Genomic DNA, 25268 nt, shown 5'->3' with positions numbered 1-25268 from the left:
ATCTTTTCTCTTCAGATAATTATCCAGTTCTCTTTTGAAGGTCTGAATTGAATCTGCCTCCGTCACACTCTCAGGCAGTGCATTCCAGATCATAACCATTCGCTGCGTAAAAAAGCTTTTCCTCATGTCACCATTTCTTATTCTGTCAATCACCTTAAATCAGTGTCCTCTGGTTCTTTTGATCCTTCTGCCAATGGGAACAGTTTCTCCCTATCTACTCTGTCCAGACCCCTCATGATTTTGAACATCACTATTAAATCTCCTTTTACTCTTCTCTTCTCCAAGGAGAACAGCCCCAGCTTCTCCAATCTATCCATGTTACTGAAGTTCCTCATCCCTGGAACCATTCTTGTGAATCTTTTCTGCACCCTCTCTAATGCCTTAATATCTTTCTTAAAATGTGGTGCCCAGAACAGGACACAATACTCCAGTTGAGGCCAAACCAGTTTTTAAACAGGTTTGTCATAACCTCCTTGTTCTTGTCCCCTATTCCCCTATTTATAAATCCCAGGATCCCGCATGCTTTATTAACAGCTTTCTCAACCTGCCCTGCAGCCTTCAGTGATTTGTGCACATATAAATATTGTAAATATTTAAGCCTATTTTTAATAAGTAACTTTATACTATCAAAACGCTGCTCAAACCAGTTTAGATAAAACAGTTTTGCTAACTGCACGGTACTGACTGTTACTATACTGTACAATTAAGCCAGTTGATTCTGTTATAAACTGTAGAGTGAGATTTTATTACAAAATGCAGTATCTAGCTATTGGTAACATGAAAGCATGCTTTCGATATTGGACAAATGTTCCAATAAAAGTCTCCAAGGTTTAAAAATTCCAAATTGAAGGTTTTTGATATGTCAAGATTTAATGTTATGTCAGTTTTCCCCCACTCCCTTCAAATTAATTATGTGGAAACTGTACAGCATCTACCCTGGTGTTCTCTGCACAGAACAACATCAATGATACTAGAAGCATGCTGCAGAGACAGAATGTTGGAGCTCCCATCAGCAACCTGTCCTTTCTTTGACACAGATCTTGTTGCATTTCTTCCCAGTGTGAATGCCTAACATGTCTGCAGGGACAGTTGAGGCCTCCTCACTAGAATGCTGCACCATCAGAAAGTGCCATTGATCCATTTTATATGAACATTCTGAATATTGACAGTCTGAGAACTTACCTTCCACCACAAGCAATGCTACCAGAAAGGGAGCGCTGAGGCCACCATCATGGATACATGCTCATAGGAGAAAACAACATGGTTCGTACAGGAGAATACTGTTCGTACAAAATAGGAGCATGTCTCACTCATCGACTCAGGCATAGGCCATCAATATGATTTATCATGCCTTGGCCCCAGCTATTTACATGAAATCTGAATTGTATTTCTTTTTCTCCCTCTTTCTGTTGCCCTCTCTACTCTTATTTACACTTATTGCGCTTTATCTCTTCACTGTCCCCTCTTTTACCCCTTTAATTCTCTCTTATTTCCTCCTTGATTTCATCGTTCCTTCTATCCCATGTTTCATTCCCCTTCCTAGTCTCTGTCTAACTTTAGTGTTCCATTTTTTCTGCCATTCTCTTTTTGTCTCTCTCCTTTCATTTGCTCGCTCCTTCTTGTACTTTGCATCGGTATTCACCGAGGAGAGGGACATGACGGATGTTGAGGTTAGGGACAGATGTTTGATTACTCTAGGTCAAGTCGGCATAAGGAGGGAGGAAGTGTTGGGTATTCTAAAAGGCATTAAGGTGGACAAGTCCCCAGGTCCGGATGGGATCTATCCCAGGTTACTGAGGGAAGCGAGAGAGGAAATAGCTGGGGCCTTAACAGATATCTTTGCAGCATCCTTAAACACGGGTGAGGTCCCGGAGGACTGGAGAATTGCTAATGTTGTCCCCTTGTTTAAGAAGGGAAGCAGGGATAATCCAGGTAATTATAGACCGGTGAGCCTGACGTCAGTGGTAGGGAAGCTGCTGGAGAAGATACTGAGGGATAGGATCTATTCCCATTTGGAAGAAAATGGGCTTATCAGTGATAGGCAACATGGTTTTGTGCAGGGAAGGTTATGTCTTACCAACTTAATAGAATTCTTTGAGGAAGTGACAAAGTTGATTGATGAGAGCAGGGCTGTAGATGTCATATACATGGACTTCAGTAAGGCGTTTGATAAGGTTCCCCATGGTAGGCTGATGGAGAAAGTGAAGTCGCATGGGGTCCAGGGTGTACTAGCTAGATGGATAAAGAACTGGCTGGGCAACAGGAGACAGAGAGTAGCAGTGGAAGGGAGTTTCTCAAAATGGAGACGTGTGACCAGTGGTGTTCCACAGGGATCCGTGCTGGGACCACTGTTTGTGATATACATAAATGATTTGGAGGAAAGTATAGGTGGTCTGATTAGCAAGTTTGCAGACGACACTAAGATTGGTGGAGTAGCAGATAGTGAAGGGGACTGTCAGAGAATACAGCAGAATATAGATAGATTGGAGAGTTGGGCAGAGAAATGGCAGATGGAGTTCAATCAGGGCAAATGCGAGGTGATGCATTTTGGAAGATCCAATTCAAGAGTGAAATATACAGTAAATGGAAAAGTCCTGGGGAAAATTGATGTACAGAGAGATTTGGGTGTTCAGGTCCATTGTTCCCTGAAGGTGGCAACGCAGGTCAATAGAGTGGTCAAGAAGGCATACGGCATGCTTTCCTTCATCGGACGGGGTATTGAGTACAAGAGTTGGCAGGTCATGTTACAGTTGTATAAGACTTTGGTTCGGCCACATTTGGAATACTGCGTGCAGTTCTGGTCGCCACATTACCAAAAGGATGTGGATGCTTTGGAGAGGGTGCAGAGGAGGTTCATCAGGATGTTGCCTGGTATGGAGGGCGCTAGCTATGAAGAGAGGTTGAGTAGATTAGGATTATTTTCATTAGAAAGACGGAGGTTGAGGGGGACCTTATTGAGGTGTACAAAATCATGAGAGGTAGAGACAGGGAGGATAGCAAGAAGCTTTTTCCCAGAGTGGGGGATTCAATTACTAGGGGTCACGAGTTCAAAGTGAGAGGGGAAAAGTTTAGGGGGCATATGCGTGGAAAGTTCTTTACGCAGAGGGTGGTGGGTGCCTGGAACGCGTTGCCAGCGGAGGTGGTAGACGCGGGCACGATAGCGTCTTTTAAGATGTATCTAGACAGATACATGAATGGGCAGGAAGCAAAGAGATACAGACCCTTAGAAAATAGGCGACATGTTTAGATAGAGGATCTGGATCGGCGCAGGCTTGGAGGGCCGAAGGGCCTGTTCCTGTGCTGTAATTTTCTTCGTTCTTTGTTTCTTTTGCACTTCTATCTCATTCCTTTCCCCTCAAACGTCTGAAATGGGGCATCCTCTATAGGTATCACAGTCTGATTTATTTTCTGCTGCAGAGGCTGATCCCACTGATACTGTGGGCTTCTGGCAGCAGCCACAGTATCAACTGCACTTTGTTCCTTTGCCTGGCACCAGACCAGTGGATGCTTAAGTGCTCAATATGTGTTGTAGCCACCTTCACTCCAACTCCTTAAAAAATCTAATGAATATCACAAACATTCACAGCAGTTGTTTGGCTAATAACTGCATGAAGTTTCTATATTCAAAAAATGTGTTCATTATAAAAAGGAAGTCTTTCGCTTTTAAGAAGACAAATTGGGGTTTCGGATTCCTGTGCTCTGATGATGAGCAAAGTGTCATGTTAATATGATTTTTTTTATTCGTTCATGGGATGAGGGCATCGCTGGCCAGACTAGCATTTATTGCCCATCCCTAATTGCCCTTGAGAAGGTGGTGGTGAGCTGCCTTCTTTAACCGCTGCGGTCCATGTGGGGTAGGTACACCCACAGTACTGTTAGGAAGGGAGTTCCAGGATTTTGACCAAGCTACAATGAAGGAACGGCGATATAGTTCCAAGTCAGGATGGTGTGTGACTTGGAGGGGAACTTGTAGGTGGTGGTGTTCCTTCCTATGCATCTGCTGCCCTTGTCCTTCTAGTTGGTAGCGGTCACGGGTTTGAAAGATGTTGTCGAAGGAGCCTTGGTGCATTGCTGCAGTGCATCTTGTAGATGGTACACACTGCTGCCCCTGTGCATCGGTGGTGGAGGGAGTGAATGTTTGTAGATGGGGTGCCAATCAAGTGGGCTGCTTTGTCCTGGATGGTGTCGAGCTTCTTGAGTGTTCTTGGAGCTGCACCCATCCAGGCAAGTGGAGAGTATTCCATCACACTCCTGACTTGTGCCTTGAAGATAGCGGAGAGGCTTTGGGGAGTCAGGAGGTGAGTTACTCGCCACAGGATTCCTAGCCTCTGACCTGCTCTTGTAGCCACAGTATTTATATATTTTCTGGTCAATGGTAATGCCCAGGATGTTGATAGTGGGGGATTCAGCGATCATAATGCCATTGAATGTCAAGGGGAGATGACTAGATTCTCTCTTGTTGGAGATGGTCATTGCCTGGCACTTGTGTGGCGCGAATGTTTCTTGCCACTTATCAGCCCAAGCCTGGATATTGTTCAGGTCTTGCTGCATTTCCATGGGACTGCTTCAGTATCTGAGGAGCCACGAATGGTGCTGAACATTGTGCAATCATCAGTGAACATTTCCACTTCTCACCTTACGATTGAAAGAAGGTCATTGATGAAGCAGCTGAAGATGGTTGGGCCTAGGACACTACCCTGAGGAACTCCTGCAGTGATGTCCTGAAGCTCAGATGATTGACCTCCAACAACCACAACCATCTTCCCTTGCGCTAGGTATGACTCCAATCAATAGAGAGTTTTCCCCCAATTCCCATTGACTGCAGTTTTGCTCGGGCTCCTTGATGCCATACTCGGTCAAATGCTGCCTTGATGTCAAGGGCGAGTTCAGCTCTTTTGTGCATGTTTGAACCAAGGCTGTAATGAGGTCAGGAGTTGAGTGGCCCTGGCGGAACCCAAACTGAGTGTCACTGAGCAGGTTATTGCTAAGTAAGTACCGCTTGATGGCACTGTCGACGACACCTTCCATCACTTTACTGATGATTGAGAGTAGACTGAAGGGGTGGTAATTAGCTGGGTTGGGTTTGTCTTGCTTTCTGTATACAGGACATATTTGGGCAATTTTCCATATTTCTGGGTAGATGCCAGTATTGTAGCTGGACTGGAACAGCTTGGCTAGGGGCGCGGTTAGTTCTGGAGTACAGATCTTCAGTACTGCAGTTAATACTCTCGTTTAGCCAGAATAAAATGGAAGCAGGTCTGTTCTGTTGCAGCTGATCTGTTATTGTCACATCTTTGTATTTGCTTCAACTCAGAAACCTACTGATGCATTCTGGGTATTTCTGCAAATGACATGTACATATTGCATATTGGGAAATTCTGCAAACTGTATCTGCTCTGAATGTACAAATGTAGTTGGCAATTCCCTTCAACTTTTCAGGGGCAGAATATACAGTCAAGGGCAATGCTTTTAAGGCAAGCTGAAGCTTTGAAACAAAACTTTAATGAAGGCACTAAATGACAATTCAGCAAATAAATGCAATTATTTTGAATTATGTATTTAAAATTTTTTTGACAATCTTATTTTGGGCATTAGAAATTTTTGCTATTAAGGAAAATGTCAGGCACATCCTTCTCATGTTTTTTGCGTGATTTGTTCCAGTGATTCACTTTATTACTTTCATAGGATGTGTTTTTCTAATGGATGTATTCTCTTGACTGGTCACTCAGGATTGGTTCGTTGTAAATGCTGAGTAGGTTCTTGCTGTTAATTTGCTTTCCTTTTGATTTGCACATCTGCAGCCTCTTCAGTTCAGATTTGCTGTTGAGTGAGCCAATCAACAAAGTATTACAGCAAAAGTCTGGCAACAGGATATAAGTGCCAAAAACAGAAAAAGTGCATATTAGACGCAAAACTTAAGATATTGGCCTGGATTTTCGGTCAGTGTTGAAGCAAAGGTCCTTATTGCTGACTTTGAAGGAAGCCTCGCTGAGAGATCTTGTGATCTCTGTGGTGGTGGGATCTTTAACCCTCTCGACATGCAATTGATTGTAACATAGTTTAATGAGGATTCCCAGCAGGGAGCTGCAGTGATGTCACTTAGCTCTCAAAGGAGGGGATCACATTAAAGATTTCTCACAGACAGCCAACCAGGAAATGAAAAGCACTAAAATCAAATCACTTTTAAAAAATTTTACAGAGAGTGAAATAAAGATTGAGACATACACATGAGGTGAAGGTAGAAACTGACATATCATGAAAAACTTATAAAAAATGTAATTATTTAAAAAGTCTAGTTTAAAAAATCTAGTTAATTAATCATAATGGAAATATTTAACAACGTGCCAGTTGTTTTTTCAGGGCCAGATCAGTTGTTCAGAAGTAGTGATTACTCTGATCGCCATTAAAAACCCAGTTACACCTGATGGAATCCGTGTTTGCAAAGCTTGTATTTTTTAGACTCTAACTGAGAGTGAAACTAGAATTGAAACAGCAGCTAGAACTTAAACAGCAACGGAAACCAAAACTGAAACAGAAGCTGGAAGAACATCTTCAGGCTTCTAGGGAAACTGACACTGGGTAGAACCAGATAAAAGGAGACAGAGTCCTCTCCAGATCAGGCAGACGAGGCAGATCAGGCAGGAGTGGAGTGCCAGCAAGCAGAAGAAAGTGAAGAGTGAATCCAGGAGCTGTTTCTGTTTTTTAAAGTAGCCAACTAACCAGACCCAGCTATACAGTGCACAGGCTGTCATTGAAGGACTCGGATAAAGGGAAGACTGGCAAATCCACACCATCAGGACTGTTGTGATCAGAGCTGAGGAGGTTCTGGAGAAGTGCGCCTTGTGGTGAAGACGGCACAAGGTTTTGATTGAGAGGGAATTGCTGTCAGAAGTAGAACAGCAGCTACATCTTTGAACAAAGGAGCTGAAAATCTACCAGAGGAACCTCAGAGTTGTGAAGGACTGTATGACTATAATTGTTGTCATGTATGCTGGATGGACTGCCCAGTGAAACCATGAGACCCTTCTTTGTTGCATCTGATAGTTAAGGTGTAATTTGTAATATATATATTGACTGTGCTCTATCTTTTGCTTCATGTTTAATTTATGTGGTTTTGGTTTGAATCTTAAGGTAAAATCTATAAAAATGAATTAGAACCATGGAAAAGTTACGGCATAGAAAGAGGCTAGGCAGCCCGTCTTGTCTGTGCTGGCTGAAAAACTAGCCGCCCAATCTAATCCCACCTTCCAGCACTGGTCCATAGCCTTGCAGGTTACAGCACTTCAGGTGCATGTCCAGGTACCTTTTAAAAGAATTGAGGGTTTCTGCCTCCACCACCATTCCTGGCAGTGAATTCCAGACATCCACCACCCTCTGGGTGAAAACGTTTTTCCGCATGTCCCCTCTAATCCTTCTACCAATCACCTTAAATCTGTGCCCCCTGATAATTGACCTCTCCACTAGGGGAAACAGGTCCTTCCTATCTACTCTATCCAAGCCCCTCATAATTTTGTACAGCTCAGTTAAGTCACCTCTCAGCCTCCTGTGTTCTAAGGAAAACAACCCTAGCCTATCCAATCTTTCCTCATAGCTGCAACTTTCAAGTCCTGGCAACATTCTTGTAAATCTCCTCTGTACTCTCTCCAGAGCAATGATGTCCTTTCTGTAATGTGGTGACCAGAACTGTATGCAGTACTCCAGCTGTGGCCTAACCAGCATTTTATACAGTTCCAGAATTACATCCCTGCTTTTGTATTCTTTACCTCAGGCAATAAAGGAAAGCATTCCATATGCCTTCTTTACTCCTTTATCTTCCTGTTCTGCCACCTTCAGTGACGTGTGGACATGCACTCTAAGGTCTCTCACTTCTTCTACCCCTCTCAAAATCCTCTTGTTTATTGTGTATTCCGTTGCTTTGTTTGCCCTCCCCAAATGCGTTACCTTACACTTCTCTGGATTGAATTCCATTTGCCACTTTCCCGCCCACTCAAACAAACCACTGATATCATTCTGAAGTCTACAGCTATCCTCTTCACTATCAACTACATGGCCAATTTTCATGTCATCTGCAAATTTCCCAATCATGCCTCCCACCTTTAAGTCCAAATCATTACTATATGCTAGAAACAGTAAGGGGCCTAACACTGAGCCCTGTGGAATGCCACTGGAAACCACCTTCCATTCACTAAAATATCCATCGACCATTACCCTTTGTTTCCTGTTACTGAGCCAATTTTGAATCCAACTCACCACATTCCCCTGTATCCCATGGCTTTTTCTTTCCTGACCAGTCTGCCATGTGGGACCTTGTCCAATTCCTTACTAAAATCCATGTAGACCACATCGACTGCACTACCCTCATCAATTCTCCTTGTTACTTCCTCAAAAATTCAGTTTAGTTAATAAGACATGACTTTCCCATAACAAATCCATGCTGACTATCCCTGATTAATCTGTGCATTTCTAAGTGACAGTTTATCCTATCTCTCAGAATTGATTCTAATAATTTGCCCACCACCGAGGTCAGATTGACCAGCCTATCATTATTTGGTTTAGCCCTTGCACCCTTTTTAAACAATGGTACAACATTCGCAGACCTCCAATCCTCTGGTACCTCGCCTGTATCTAGTGAGGATTTGAAGATGATCCTCAGAGCATTTGCTATTTCCTCTCTGGCCTCCTTTAACAACCTGGGATACAATCCATCCGGTTCTGGTGATTTATCCACTTTCAAGGATATCAGACCCTCTATTACTTCCTCTTTCATTATGCTTATCGTATCTAATATTTCACACTCCTCCTTTCACTACAATGTCTGCATCATCCCTTTCCTTTGTGAAGACAGAGACAAAAAACTGATTAAGAACCTTGCCCACACCTTCTCCATCCATGCATAAGTTCTCTTGTACATTTCTGATAGACCCTACCCTTTCCTTAGTTATCTTCTTGCTCTTAATGTACTGATAAAACATCTTGGGTTTTTCTTGAATTTCACCTGCCAATAATTTTTCCTCTCTATTCTTTCCTAATTTCCTTTTTTACTTCACCCCTGCATTTTTTATATTCCTCTAGGCTTTCTAAAGTATTAAGTTTTTTGTGACTGTCAAAAACTTTCTTTTTCTGCTTTATCTTTGTATGCTTCTAGATAACCAGGGGGCTCTAGATTTGGCAGTACCACCCTTTATCTTTGTGGGGATATGTCTACACTGTGCCCGTAGAACCTCGCTTTTGAATGCCTCCCACTGGTTTGCCACTGATTTCTGAAATCTTGTCCATTTGGTTTGGTTTCTTAAATTGGGGTAATTCGGTGGATTTGATTCTTTTTGTTTGTCACTGGTCTCCAAGGGGATCACAATACTTCTCATTGTACAAGGCTTAACTTTTATTGGGGTTTCTAACAGTGATATGAGAGCAGAAATGGGGAAGTTCTTGTCAGATCAATTGATTTCACTGGTTGCAGGCTCTGATGGGGGAGGGGCGGGGCATAGGCCCACAGTGCGGCCTGTGATGGAACAGTGAATGATAGACCGCAACTTCAGGATTCCCGTGTTCTTCTGCCCTTGCACTAAATCCTGAAGTTGCGGTCAGATTCAGAGGGGTATGCCAGCGAATGCTGACAGTCATGTAAAGAAAACCCTGCAAATTCCAGCCCATTATAGATTCTACTTGATCTTGGTATGTTATTGCACTCAAGATATTAAAGCCTGTTGTCTTCAAATGATGAGATGAGAGGGCGGGAAATAATTGGACTGTACAGGCAGATGTAATTCAGTGTTCATTTTAAAGTATTACATTCTGTCCTTATTTTTATATAATATTTGATAAACATGGTAATTTTGGAAGCAGAGAAGCAGAATTGATTCTTTGCAGTACAGGCTGATGAACTGGGAGATGTAATTTGTACTGGAGGAGGCAATAATTGCAATGTGACAAGTTTACATAGGCATCTTCTATTATAAATATGATTATCGCACTTTTTAAATTAAAAAGTTGGCATAGGAAATTGGCAGATGTAATATTTTTAATGTAGTACAGATATATGGGAATACAACTGAAATAATACTTTGAATGCAAAATATGTAGTATGGGATGGAGTCACAATAACAACTTGCCTATATTGGGGCTGTGTCCTTGGATTGGATTTTGTTGGCAAAGTCTTGCATCTTAAATCCTTAACCTTGGCTTGCAAAGTTATGGATTTAACCTCTCTCTGCCTGCCTTGTGTGACAATTCCTGTTAAGTTGGCAGAATTGAATTAAAAATCTGACTATTGATCAAATGTTTGTAACATTTAGAGTGACCAAAACCTACCTAATTATATGACTGTGAAATAAATTACTGTACCATTCATTCACATGCGCTTTTTCTCTTCCCCACCCACCCCCCCACCACCCAAATGGGTGGAATATTATGGGCCCCCCACCCCCCCCCCCGCCCCGAGATGGTTTCAGAGGCAGGGGTGCCATAGAATTGCAACGGGAGACGGGGAGCGGAAGGCCCGTTGTTTCCCCATCACAACGCAGTTTTGTCAGGGGTGGGTTAAGCCAACGATGGCCCTCCCGCCCAGAGGCTAGCTGAGGCCCTTATGAGGCCTATTTACAGCCACTTAAGGGTCTTTTCCCCTCACTGCTGGCATTAAGCCAGTGGCGGAGGGGGCCTCCGGCACGTGAAGAGGTCGCCCAGTAAAATGGTGACCTCCTGCAGGCTTGGGGTGGGGGCCCTCCTCTGTGGGCAGTCTGTGGCCCATGGAGGGCCCCCACCAGCAAACAAAACACCTCCCTGTACTCCTTCCCCCTGTACTCAATGTTGTGTGATTGCCTTTGAGAGTGATGTCCCTTTAAGTTCTTAATATGCTTATGAGATGAGTACCAGGATGCAGTCATGTGACTACATGCCAGTCTCACTCTGTAACTGTAACACCAAGGGGCAGGTCCTGTAAATATGTAGCTCTGTGCTGTATATAATAGCTATTAATAAACCTGTTTGAGATCTTCAATCAACTGAACTCCACGCATGCCATTTATGTTGCATCAGACAACATAAACAGCTTCTCATTACACTCAGCACCATATTCCGCACCTCCCCGCCTTCCTCCCCTCCGCCTCCATCACCAGTACCTTCCAGACTACCCAACCTCACTTACCTGGGGTCTGGGTCTCCAGTGCTGGGCCTGGGGCCAAGGCCTCTGCTGTATCGGCAGTGGCCACCGCTCCCAGTGGCGCTGTCGATACTGGTGAGCTGCCGGTCCTGTGATTGGCCGGCAGCTCTTGGAGTTGGGATCTCCATCTCTAAAGGGATGGGGATCCTGGCACCGGGCTATTAATTGGCCCAGCGCTGTACAATCACTCCAGGGGTGAGGTTTAGGGTTTGGGGGGTGGGGTGGGGGGCCTCCAGCTGGCTGAGGTGGGATTCCCTGCCGCCTTTTTGGCCTGGTGCTGGGATCCCCGGCGTGGGCAGAAAATTCTGCTAATACGTGCACATGACTCTCAACACATACACACAAGCCCCTCCTGTCTGCATGTATATATATATATATAAACACACACACACACAGGTTTGCCTTCCTTTGATTTTGAAGATTTCTGTAGACGATTGAAAGATGTCTTTTTTATTTGTCTGCAGATGCCAAAAAACGAATCAAAGCAGAGAATCCTGTTGTAGAAATGGATGGAGATGAAATGACCAGAGTGATATGGAGCTTCATTAAAGAAAAGGTTGTGGCTGTGATAGACTGAATTCAAATGAATAAAAGTCTTTTATGTTCTGTGGCATTCTCCTTCTCAGTAGATAATTTGTTCTGATTTCAAGGATCATTTAATATTATATCTGATTATTTCTGGCAGTTTCAAAAATCACTGAGAAGCATTAATAATAAAAGAAAATAGGAAAGCAGCAGGAGCTCTACTACTAAGAAACAATCAGTGCTTTCTCAATACAAAATCATTTTTTTTAGTGGAGGTGACGAGCATTGTAATGAACCAATACATCCAATCAGTGTCTCTCTCTGTTATAGTGCTCAATTAACCATTTGTTGGCCAAGTAATTTTTCTGCCCAGCATTAATGGTGTTAACCATTTTCTGATCTGGTGTTGCTCAAATTAGCAAGATGAACTCGAGTCCTTTTTCAAAGAAGACCAAATTAAAGTAATGGTATGTTACAATGTCGGAGCATGCAGAGATTTTTCATTATGAAAATGTCTATATTAACAAACATGATGTAAAGAGTTCCCTCAATGGCTTGAAGCGTAATGGTGCTAAGTCATTCAGACTAGAAGGTCTTGGGCTTGCTTACTGGTCCATCCTGAAATAACTGATCCCAGATAAGACATAGTTGTATGTTACAATTCAGCTCATTGCCTCCTGAATTAGGGAGGGGAAGGATCATCCAAGATGTTCATCTTCCAAAGGTAATGAAAGCTTTAATGTACAGAATATCAACTTTTAGCAGTGTTACATTTGTATCAATTTTAGTTGTCTTTATGCAAATATGTAATCTGCATGTACTTTTCTTAACAGACAGTGGCGCACAAGAAGGGCAGTGAATCATTGCAGTATTGATTCTCCCCAGACCCTATTAAAGAAAGTACCATTTGTGTTTTTAATTTAAGAATCTGAAATTCTATTATTTTCTCCTCTCTCCTCCTTTATTCTCTAAGGTACAATTTTGCAAAGGGAAGCGAAGGGTAGGGCGGGGGAGAGGGCAACCTGCTCTCAAGCTTCTATTTTAGACTCGTAATTCCAAACAGTTTCTGATCTTGGTCTAGTTGCCAGAAAGTGATACTGAGGTAGGTAGCTTAGAATTCTTATGGGCTGTTTGTTCTGGCCTTTCACATGCCAGAAATGAGTGAAATCGGTCAAACTTCATTTCACTTTGGACTCTTACCAGGCACCAGGGCGAAACTTCCAGTCCATCTGTCTGGTCCTAGAAAATGGCTGAGTTCTGGGTAGGAAAATCGATTCTGGATGCAACAAAAGCATGAATGAGTAAACTTTGCAGCTCATTTCAGGGTCAAGCAGGATAAGGAGACTGCACACGATCAGGTTGATCTTGAGCGAGCATCAAGGAGGATCAATGAGATTGAGGGTTCAGGTGTGTTTCTGACAGGGGTTGGCAGCATAGCTTTAGTCTTGTCAGTGGTTGAGCTGTTGAAAGTTCTGACTTCTCTAAGTTGAGGGCAGACAGCAGCTCTGGAATCAAGGATGTTCTTGACAGTGTAAATATGGGTTTCACCAGATACCAAGGCTTAAAGGGTTAAATTACGAGGGCAAATTCATACACTTGGTTTGTGTTCCCTTTGGAGTTTAGAAGGTTGAAAGATATCATTTGAGGTGCTTGAAATCATTAAGATGTTCAATAAAGTAGATACAGAGAAACCATATCTGTTGGTGGGAGAATCCAGAACAAATGGGCATAACCTTAAAATTAGAGCTCGGTCATTTAGGAGTGAAATCAGGAAGCACATTTTCATACAAAGGGTAGTGGAAATCTGGAACTTTTTCCCCAGAAGGCTGGTGGGTCAATTGAAATTTTCCAGACTGAGATCGATAGATTTTTGTTACATAAGGGTATCAAGGGGTATAGAGCAAAGTGGGTAAATGAGATGAGGTACAAATCAGCTATGGTTTAACAGAGTGGCAGAAGGGGCTGAATTCGTTACTCCTGTTGCTAGATATATGAAAATCTAACCCCATATTTACAGACAGTGTCACTGAGAGGCAGCATTTTAATGAGGAATAGGAGGGTCAAGGACGGAACCATGGGGCACACTCAAGGTGACTGTGCCAATATGGAAGGAGAGGTCAATGTTGGAGATGTAGCGGTTGCATTGGGACCTGGAGGAAAGGAGTCATGTGAGGCAATGCCACCAGAATGGACCACATAATCAAGATGGTGGTAGAGGGGGATGGTGCAGTCAACTCAGTCCAAAGCCACAGGGAGGTCAAACAGAGTGAGGAAGCGTGATGCACTGCAATCACAAAACATTGAGTGTTGACCGTGGTCTCAGTGTGTGCATCATCCGAAAGCACAGCATTAGTTTTCACATGTTAACTAAGTTTAAACTTAAGATTAAAAATGGCAGGAGATCTCAGACCCGTATCATGCTCCTCTTGCTCAATGTGGGAGCTCAGGGACATGGCTGATGACCCTGTCTCCTTCACGTGCAGGAAGTGTGTCCAGCTGCAGCTCTTGTTAGACCGCATGACGGCTCTCGAGCTGCGGATGGACTCACTTTGGAGCATGCGCGATGCTGAGGAGGTCGTGGATAGCACGTTTAGTGAATTGGTCACACCGCAGATTAGGATTGCTGAGGGAGAAAGGGAATGGGTGACCAAAAGGCAGAGAAAGAGCAGGAAGGCAGCGCAGGAGTCCCCTGCGGTCATCTCCCTCCAAAACAAGTATACCGTTTTGGATACTGTTGAGGGAGATGGCTCACCAGGGGAAGGCAGCAGTAGCCAGGTCCATGGCACCGTGGCTGGCTCTGCTGCTCAGAAGGGCGGGAAAAAGAGTGGAAGGGCTATAGTCGTAGGGGATTCGATTGTAAGGGGAGTAGACAGGCGGTTCTGTGGTCGAAAACGAGGCTCCCGAATGGTATGTTGCCTCCCAGGTGCACGGGTCAGGGATGTCTCAGATCGGCTGCAGAACATTCTAAAGGGGGAGGGTGAACAGCCAGTTGTCATTGTGCACATAGGCACTAATGATATAGGTAAAAAACGGGATGAGGTCCTACAAGCAGAGTTTAGGGAGTTAGGAGCCAAGTTAAAAAGTAGGACCTCAGAGGTAGTAATCTCAGGATTACTACCAGTGCCACGTGATAGTCAGAGTAAAAATGAAAGAATAGTCAGGATGAATGCGTGGCTTGAGAGATGGTGCAGGAAGGAGGGGTTCAGATTTTTGGGACATTGGGACCGGTTCTGGGGGAGGTGGGACTATTACAAATTGGACGGTCTACACCTGGGCCGGACTGGAACCAATGTCCTTGGAGGTGCTTTTGCTAACGCTGTTGGGGAGGGTTTAAACTAATGTGGCAGGGGGATGGGAACCAATTGAGGTCAGTTGACAGTGAGGAGGTAGTAACAAAAGCCTGTAAGAAACTAGATAATGAAGTCAGTGTGACTAAGGGGAAGAGCAGGCAGGGAGCAGATGATGAATATAAAGGGACTGGTGGTCTGAGGTGCATTTGCTTTAATGCAAGAAGTGTAGTTGGTAAGGCAGATGACCTTAGGGCTTGGATTAGTACCTGGGAGTATGATGTTATTGCTATTACTGAGACTTGGTTGAGGGAAGGGCATGATTGGCAACTAAATATCCCAGGATATCGATGCTTCAGGCAGGATAGAGAGGGAGGTAAAAGGGGTGGAGGAGTTGCATTACTGGTCAAAGAGGATATCACAGCTGTGCTGAAGGAGGGCACTATGGAGGACTCGAGCAGTGAGGCAATATGGACAGAACTCAGAAATAGGAAGGGTGCGGTAACAATGTTGGGGCTGTACTACAGGCCTCCCAACAGCGAGCGTGAGATAGAGGTACAAATATGTAAACAGATTATGGAAAGATGTAGGAGCAACAGGGTGGTGGTGATAGGAGATTTTAATTTTCCCAACATTGACTGGGATTCGCTTAATGTTAGAGGTCCAGATGGAGCAGAATTTGTAAGGAGCATCCAGGAGGGTTTTCTAGAGCAGTATGTAAATAGTCCAACTCGGGAAGGGGCCATACTGGACCTGGTGTTGGGGAATGAGCCCGGCCAGGTTGTTGAAGTTTCAGTAGGGGACTACTTTGGGAATAGTGATCACAATTCCGTAAGCTTTAAAATACTCATGGACAAAGACGAGAGTGGTCCTAAAGGAAGAGTGCTAAATTGGGGGAAGGCCAACTATACCAAAATTCGGCAGGAGCTGGGAAATGTAGATTGGGAGCAGCTGTTTGAAGGTAAATCCACATGTGATATGTGGGAGGCTTTTAAAGAGAGGTTGATTAGCGTGCAGGAGAGACATGTTCCTGTGAAAATGAGGGATAGAAATGGCAAGATTAGGGAACCATGGATGACAGGTGAAATTGTGAGACTAGCTAAGAGGAAAAAGGAAGCATACATAAGGTCTGGGCGGCTGATGAAAGACGAAGCTTTGAAAGAATATCGGGAATGTAGGACCAATCTGAAACGAGGAATTAAGAGGGCTAAAAGGGGTCATGAAATATCTTTAGCAAACAGGGTTAAGGAAAATCCCAAAGCCTTTTATTCATATATAAGGAGAAAGAGGGTAACTAGAGAAAGGATTGGCCCACTAAAGGACAAAGGAGGAATGTTATGCTTGGACTCAGAGAAAATGGGTGAGATTCTAAACGAGTACTTTGCATCGGTATTCACCGAGGAGAGGGACATGACGGATGTTGAGGTTAGGAACAGATGCTTGATTACTCTAGGTCAAGTCGGCATAAGGAGGGAGGAAGTGTTGGGTATTCTAAAGGGCATTAAGGTGGACAAGTCCCCAGGTCCGGATGGGATCTATCCCAGGTTACTGAGGGAAGCGAGAGAGGAAATAGCTGGGGCCTTAACAGATATCTTTGCAGCATCCTTAAACACGGGTGAGGTCCTGGAGGACTGGAGAATTGCTAATGTTGTCCCCTTGTTTAAGAAGGGTAGCAGGGATAATCCAGGAAATTATAGACCGGTGAGCCTGACGTCAGTGGTAGGGAAGCTGCTGGAGAAGATACTGAGGGATAGGATCTATTCCCATTTGGAAGAAAATGGGCTCATCAGTGATAGGCAACATGGTTTTGTGCAGGGAAGGTCATGTCTAACCAACTTAATAGAATTCTTTGAGGAAGTGACAAAGTTGATTGATGACGGAAGGGCTGTCGATGTCATATACATGGACTTCAGTAAGGCGTTTGATAAGGTTCCCCATGGCAGGCTGATGGAGAAAGTGAAGGCGCTTGGGGTCCAAGGTGTACTAGCTAGATGGATAAAGAACTGGCTGGGCAACAGGAGACAGAGAGTAGCAGTAGAAGGGAGTTTCTCAAAATGGAGACGTGTGACCAGTGGTGTTCCACAGGGATCCGTGCTGGGACCACTGTTGTTTGTGATATACATTAATGATTTGGAGGAAAGTATAGGTGGACTGATTAGCAAATTTGCAGACGACACTAAGATTGGTGGAGTAGCAGATAGTGAAGGGGACTGTCAGAGAATACAGCAGAATATAGATAGATTGGAGAGTTGGGCAGAGAAATGGCAGATGGAGTTCAATCAGGGCAAATGCGAGGTGATGCATTTTGGAAGATCCAATTCAAGAGTGAACTATACAGTAAATGGAAAAGTCCTGGGGAAAATTGATGTCCAGAGAGATTTGGGTGTTCAGGTCCACTGTTCCCTGAAGGTGGCAACGCAGGTGAATAGAGTGGTCAAGAAGGCATACGGCATGCTTTCCTTCATCGGACGGGGCATTGAGTACAAGAGTTGGCAGGTCATGTTACAGTTGTATAGGACTTTGGTTCGGCCACATTTGGAATACTGCGTACAGTTCTGGTCGCCACATTATCAAAAGGATGTGGATGCTTTGGAAAGGGTGCAGAGGAGGTTCACCAGGATGTTGCCTGGTATGGAGGGCGCTAGCTATGAAGAGAGGTTGAGTAGATTAGGATCATTTTCATTAGAAAGACGGAGGTTGAGGGGGGACCTGATTGAGGTGTACAAAATCATGAGAGGTATAGACAGGGTGGACAGCAAGAAGCTTTTTCCCAGAGTGGGGGTTTCAATTACTAGAGGACATGAGTTCAAAGTGAAAGGGGAAAAGTTTAGGGGGGATATGCGTGGAAAGTTCTTTACGCAGAGGGTGGTGGGCACCTGGAACGCATTGCCAGCGGAGGTGGTAGATGCGGGCACGATGGAGTCTTTTAAGATGTATCTAGACAGATACATGAATGGGCAGGAAGAAAAGAGATACAGAAGCTTAGAAAATAGGCGACATGTTTAGAGAGAGGATCTGGATCGGCGCAGGCTTGGAGGGCCGAAGGGCCTGTTCCTGTGCTGTAATTATCTTTGTTCTTTGTTCTTTGTATGTATGCCGACAACATTCAAATCTACCTTACCATCACTTTTTTCGACTCCTCCAATGTTGCTAAATTATCAGGCTACTTATCCAACATCCATTACTGGATGAGCAAAAATTTTCTCCAATTAAATATTGGGAAGACTGAAGCCTTTGTTTTCAGTCTCCGTTCCAAATTCCGTCTCCCTGGCAACAGTCCAAGATTAAGCCAGTCTGTTTGCAACCTTGGTGTTACATTTGAGCCTGAGATGAGATTCCGACCTTATATTCATACCATCACTAAGACCGCCTATTTCCACCTCCGTAACATTGCCCAACTTCGCCCCTGTCTCAGCTCATCTGCTGCTGAAACCCTCATTCATGCCTTTGTTACCTCTCGACTTAACTATTCCAATGCACTCCTGACTGGTCTCCCACGTTCTACTCTCTGTAAACTTGAGGTCATCCAAAACTTTGCTGCCGTGTCTTAACTCGCACCAAGTCTCATTCCCCTATCACCCCTGTGCTCACTGACCTACATTGGCTGCCGGTCAAGCAACGTATTGATTTTAAAATTCTCATCCTTGTTTTCAAATCCCTCCATGGCCTCGTCCTTCTCTATGTCAGTAATCTCCTCCAACCCCACAACCCTCTGAGATATCTGAGCTCCTCTAATTCTGGCCTCTTGTGCATCCCTGATTTTAATAGCTCCACCATTGGTGGCTGCACCTTCAGTTGCCTAGGCCCCAAGCTCTGGAATATCTTCCCTACACCTCTCCACCTCGCTTTACTCCTTTAAGACATTCCTTAAAACCTACCTGTGTGACCAAGCTTTTGGGCATCTGACCTAATATCTCCTTTTGTGTCATACTTTGTTTTATAATGTTCCTGTGAAACACCTTGGGACATTACATTAACGGTGCTATATATCTATAAGTTGTGATTGTTGTTGTATGAGAGACAGAAGCTAGACAAAAAGGATTTGAATAGCGAGTTATGTCAACTGCATGGGAACTATTGCCTAACATGAAGCATATGTTCAGTAGTTGTTTGTAAGTATCTTTTCCTTAAGCCTGAAGCCCATCTGGATTCTCCTGTGCTGACAGGGCAGGAGGGGGCATTTTGTGCCTTGAGTTCCCCTACTGTTTCTCAGCTAATCATCAGGATACACTCCATGCACTTTGTAATCTACCTCCTGTATTTTGAGGTCTAGATGATGCCTAACACTAGGCCTTAACTGCTTTTTTCTTTTCCAAAACATCAACATGAGTATTAATTTCTTGGAAAAAAATGCACTTTTGTCAAATTAACTCAGAGAAAGAAAGAAATACTTGCATTTATATAACACCTTTCATGGCCACCGGATGTCTCAAAGTGCTTTACCGCCAATGAAGTATTTTTGTTTTAGTGTAGTAACTGTTGTAATGCAGGAAATGAATTCAAAATGAATTAGAACAATATTTAAATGATTGAATAAGTTTTGAGGGTTATGCTAAATTATCTTCCTTCCCTGTATTTCTCCAGAGAAATATAGCTTCTATTTTTACTCAATAGTAGTAGATCTTGTGAGGTACTGGTCAGGGAGAACTGCTGCTCTGATGTTGCCTCTTTGTGCTGAGACTTTGAAATGTTCCTGCCCAAGTGTTTCAGATTAGGCGCTGAGGGAGATGGGGATGGAACATTTTCAGTTCCAACTTTCTTCCAATATTTTTGTCTTGTGTTCACGGCAACAACAAAAAAGTTTCCATAAGCAGACAGTCTTTTGTGATTGGAAATCCGTTCTCATGTATGGAGTTGCATGTCGAGGATTAATAGTAGTACACTGGAGATCACATGGGATGGCCACCAAATTCTCTTTTCCTTGGAAATGCAGGCTAATACACACAGGCTAAACCTAATAGAATTATATACAGGTTGAAGCAGTAAGAGTACTGTACATAACCATTCTATAGAATAAGTCCAAAGGGGTTAAAGTGCTCCTTTCGGAATGTATTTCTTGCACAATTTGATTGCAATGGGATTTTGGATGAGGCAGTCTTCTGTGGATCTTTGTGATATGATGTCTGAGCTTGTTTGATCATCCTTAATTAAAGACACAATGGTGCAAACTAATGCATAGGATCCTGATGTACAGCTGTTTCCAAATTGTTCCAGTCTTTCATGTGTGCTGATATTTTGCCTGCATATAATTTAATTAGAATCCACAGCTCTAGTATTGTGTCTAATCTCTAGGTCAATAAATCTGGCCTGTTTCTTGTAAACAGCCTGACTAGGTCTGACAGGTTACATGAATCAATCTGCACTGCCACAGAAATAATGCAGTTCTTTCAGAGATACTGCTGGAAGATGCCATTTTTATGTAAGACCTATCCTAATCATGAAATCATAGAATCATAGAACGTGTAAGGCACAGAAAGAAGCCACTTGGCCCATTGTCTGTGCCGGCAGAAAAACGATCCACCCATTTTAATCCCACCTTCCAGCATTTGCTGTGTAGCCCTGCAGATTACAGCACTTGAGGTGCATATCCAGACTCCTTTTGAATGAGTTGAGGGTCTCTGCCTCAACTATCCTTTCAGACAGTGAGTTCCAGACCATCACCACCCTCTGGGTGAAAAAGTGTTTCCTCATATCCCTCTAATTTTTCTACCAATCACTTGAAATATATGCCCCCTCGTCACTGATCCCTCTGCTAAGGTGAATAGGCCCTTCACCTCCACTCTATCCAGGCCCCTCAAAATTTTGTACATTTCAATCCCTGGTCTTTTCTGTTCCAAGGAAAACAACCCCAACCTGTCGATTCTTACCTCATAGTTGCATTTTTCCAGTCCTGGCAACATCCTCATAAATCTCCTCTGTACCCTCTCGAGTGCAATTACATCCTTTCTGTAATGTGGTGACCAAAACTGCACACCGTATTCAAATTGTGGCCTAACCAATGAGTTATACAGTTCCCGCATAACCTCCCTGCTTTTATATTCTATACCTCAGCTAATAAAGGAAAGGATTCCATATGCCTTCTTAACTTCCTTGTCGACCTGCCCTGCTACCTTCGGGGATCTGTGGACATTCACTCCAAGGTCCCTCACTTCCTCTACACTTCTCAGTATTTTCCCATTAATCATGTATTCCTTTGCCTTGTTTGACCTCTCCAAATGCATCACCTCACACTTCCCCAGGTTGAATTCCATTTGCCACTTTTCTGCCCATCTGACCAAACCATCAATATCTTCCTGCAGCCTACAGCTATCCTCCTTGCTATCTATCACACGGCCAATCTTTGTGTCGCCTGCAAACTTCTTGATCATGCCCCCGACATTTACGTCCAAATCATCGGACATTACATGAAATATCATTCAATATAGAAATTCTTGTGTGCCAGATTACTGACAGCATTATTCTCATTAGAAATCTGTTCTATGTTTTTTTCCAAAGGTGTATATCACAGCCAGTGTGGATTCTGAACATGCCTTTGTCACAGTGCACTGATGTTGGTCTGTTGTTTATTTTGCAGCTTATTCTACCCAATGTTAATGTGGAGTTGAAATATTTTGATCTTGGTCTCCCAAATCGAGATAAAACAGCTGACCGGGTTACCATTGAGTCTGCGTTGGCAACACAAAAATATGGAATTGCAGTGAAATGTGCCACCATTACACCAGATGAAGCCCGTGTAGAAGGTATATGATTGAGGCAAATTAATTTTTTTAAATAAGGTAGCCTGTTGGTTACAAAATCAGAATTAATAGCCTACCAAAGGGTTTGTTATCAAAATTCAAACAAGCACATTCAGTCTTCCTGCTTTTAATGCCATAGCTTGTTTTCCCTTTTGTGTGAAATTGATAAATACCAGCTGGGTATGTGGAAATGTGTCTTTCCAAGCACAGGTTCCTGTTGTGCATGTTTTTATCTAATGAAGGGTCTGTGCGTGTGTGTGTCAGTGCACTTGTGTCAGTGTGTGCTTGTGTGTGTGCCTGTGTGTGTATATACACATGACTGATGAATGCAATAATTAATGGTGTAACCAGCCAGTTTTCTTTTGCATAATTTGCTCCCAGAACTGTGTTTGCAAATCTGCAGCAGTGAGTTCTGTCTGTCTGAATGGGCAAGGGGGAGAATTATGCATCATGCAGAATGTGTGCAAAAATGAATAGTTATTTATTTTGACATTATATGGGAGGAGGAAGAAATATTTGTCTTTGATCCAGGTCATCGGCAGATTCTAAATTTGGCAACTGAGGGATACCTCTGATCGCTCGCTGATTAGCTGAACCCTGCCATTCGGCCTAGGAAGGTCTTAACAAAGAACAAAGAAAATTACAGCACAGGAACAGGCCCTTCGGCCCTCCAAGCCTACGCCGATCCAAATCCTCTATCTAAACCTGTCGCCTATTTTCTAAGGGTCTGTATCTCTTTACTTCCTGCCCATTCATGTATCTGTCTAGATACATCGTAAAAGACGCTATCGTGCCCGCGTCTACCACCTCCGCTGGCAATGAGTTCCATGCACCCACCACCCTCTGCGTAAAGAACTTTCCACGCATTCCCCCCTAAACTTTTCCCCTTTCACTTTGAACTCGTGTCCCCTTGTAATTGAATCCCCCATTCTGGGGAAAAAGCTTCTTGCTATCCACCCTGTCTATACCTCTCATGATTTTGTACACCTCAATCTCCGTCTTTCTAATGAAAATAATCCTAATCTACTCAACCTCTCTTCATAGCTAGCGCCCTCCATACCAGGCAACATCCTGGTGAACCTCCTCTGCACCCTCTCCAAAGCATCCACACCCTTTTGGTAATGTGGCGACCAGAACTGCACGCAGTATTCCAAATGTGGCCGAACCAAAGTCCTATACAACTGTAACATGACCTGCCAACTCTTGTACTCAATACCCCGTCCGATGAAGGAAAGCATGCCGTATGCCTTCTTGACCACTCTATTGACCTGCGTTGCCACCTTCAGGGAACAATGGACCTGAACGCCCAAATCTCTCTGTACATCAATTTTCCCCAGGACTTGTCCATTTACTGCATAGTTCACTCTTGAATTGGATCTTCCAAAATGCATCACCTCGCATTTGCCCTGATTGAACTCCATGTGCCATTTCTCTGCCCGACTCTCCAATCTATCTATATTCTGCTGTATTCTCTGACAGTCCCCTTCACTATCTGCTACTCCACCAATCTTAGTGTCGTCTGCAAACTTGCTAATCAGACCACCTATACTTTCCTCCAAATCATTTATGTATATCACAAACAGTGGTCCCAGCACGGATCCCTGTGGAACACCACTGGTCACACGTCTCCATTTTGAGAAACTCCCTTCCACTGCTACTCTCTGTCTCCTGTTGCCCAGCCAGTTCTTTATCCATCTAGCTAGTACGCCTTGGACCCCATGCGCCTTCACTTTCTCCATCAGCCTACCATGGGGAACCTTATCAAACGCCTTACTGAAGTCCATGTATACGACATCTACAGCCCTTCCCTCATCAATCAACTTTGTCACTTCCTCAAAGAATTCTATTAAGTTGGTAAGACATGACCTTCCCTGCACAAAACCATGTTGCCTATCACTGATAAGCCCATTTTCTTCCAGATGGGAATAGATCCTATCCCTCAGTATCTTCTTCAGCAGCTTCCCTACCACTGACGTCAGGCTCACCGGTCTATAATTACCTGGATTATCCCTGCTACCCTTCTTAAACAAGGGGACAACATTAGCAATTCTCCAGTCCTCCGGGACCTCACCCGTGTTTAAGGATGTTGCAAAGATATCTGTTAAGGCCCCAACTATTTCCTCTCTCGCTTCCCACAGTAACCTGGGATAGATCCCATCCGGACCTGGGGACCTGTCCACCTTAATGCCTTTTAGAATACCCAACACTTCCTCCCTCCTTATGCCGACTTGACCTAGAGTAATCAAACATCTGTCCGTAACCTCAACATCCGTCATGTCCCTCTCCTCGGTGAATACCGATGCAAAGTACTCATTTAGAATCTCACCCATTTTCTCTGATTCCACGCATAACGTTCCTCCTTTGTCCTTGAGTGGGCCAATCCTTTCTCTAGTTACCCTCTTGCTCCTTATATATGAATAAAAGGCTTTGGGATTTTCCTTAACCCTGTTTGCTAAAGATATTTCATGACCCCTTTTAGCCCTCTTAATTCCTCGTTTCAGATTGCGCCTACAATCCCGATATTCTTTCAAAGCTTCGTCTTTCTTCAGCCGCCTAGACCTTATGTATGCTTCCTTTTTCCTCTTAGCTAGTCTCACAATTTCACCTGTCATCCATGGTTCCCTAATCTTGCCATTTCTACCCCTCATTTTCACAGGAACATGTCTCTCCTGCACGCTAATCAACCTCTCTTTAAAAGCCTCCCACATATCAAATGTGGATTTACCTTCAAACAGCTGCTCCCAATCTACAGTCCCCAGCTCCTGCCGAATTTTGGTATAGTTGGCCTTCCCCCAATTTAGCACTCTTCCTTTAGGACCACTCTCGTCTTTGTCCATGAGTATTCTAAAACTTACGGAATTGTGATCACTATTCCCAAAGTAGTCCCCTACTGAAACGTCAACCACCTGGCCGGGCTCATTCCCCAACACCAGGTCCAGTATGGCCCCTTCCCGAGTTGGACTATTTACATACTGCTCTAGAAAACCCTCCTGGATGCTCCTTACAAATTCTGCTCCATCTAGACCTCTAACACTAAGTGAATCCCAGTCAATGTTGGGAAAATTAAAATCTCCTATCACCACCACCCTGTTGTTCCTACAGCTTTCCATAATCTGTTTACATATTTGTACCTCTATCTCACGCTCGCTGTTGGGAGGCCTGTAGTACAGCCCCAACATTGTTACCGCACCCTTCCTATTTCTGAGTTCTGCCCATATTGCCTCACAGCTCGAGTCCTCCATAGTGCCTTCCTTCAGCACAGCTGTGATATCCTCTTTGACCAGTAATGCAACTCCTCCACCCCTTTTACCTCCCTCTCTATCCCGCCTGAAGCATCGGTATCCTGGGATATTTAGTTGCCAATCATGCCCTTCCCTTAACCAAGTCTCAGTAATAGCAATAACATCATACTCCCAGGTACTAATCCAAGCCCTAAGTTCATCTGCCTTACCTATTACACTTCTTGCATTAAAACAAATACACCTCAGACCACCAGTCCCTTTGCGTTCATCATCTGCTCCCTGCCTACTCTTTCCCTTAGTCACGCTGACTTCATTATCT

The 25268-nt window shown here is 43.8% G+C and overlaps 1 protein-coding gene across 1 annotated transcript in view; it reads left to right on the top strand.

The window, feature by feature from the left end:
• LOC137369039 (isocitrate dehydrogenase [NADP], mitochondrial-like) overlaps nucleotides 1-25268 on the top strand; it is a 115938-nt gene that overhangs the window by 12945 nt on the left and 77725 nt on the right. Inside the window, exons 2-3 of the mRNA XM_068029562.1 lie at nucleotides 11623-11714; nucleotides 21545-21710. Coding sequence (XP_067885663.1) covers nucleotides 11623-11714; nucleotides 21545-21710 — 258 coding nt within the window. The remainder of the gene's footprint in view (nucleotides 1-11622; nucleotides 11715-21544; nucleotides 21711-25268) is intronic.

This window comes from Heterodontus francisci, chromosome 4 (assembly GCF_036365525.1).
Source record: "Heterodontus francisci isolate sHetFra1 chromosome 4, sHetFra1.hap1, whole genome shotgun sequence".
NCBI lineage: Eukaryota > Metazoa > Chordata > Chondrichthyes > Heterodontiformes > Heterodontidae > Heterodontus > Heterodontus francisci.
The sequence above is the reverse complement of the archived record's forward strand: the minus strand, read 5'-3'. Positions and strand labels throughout refer to the sequence as shown.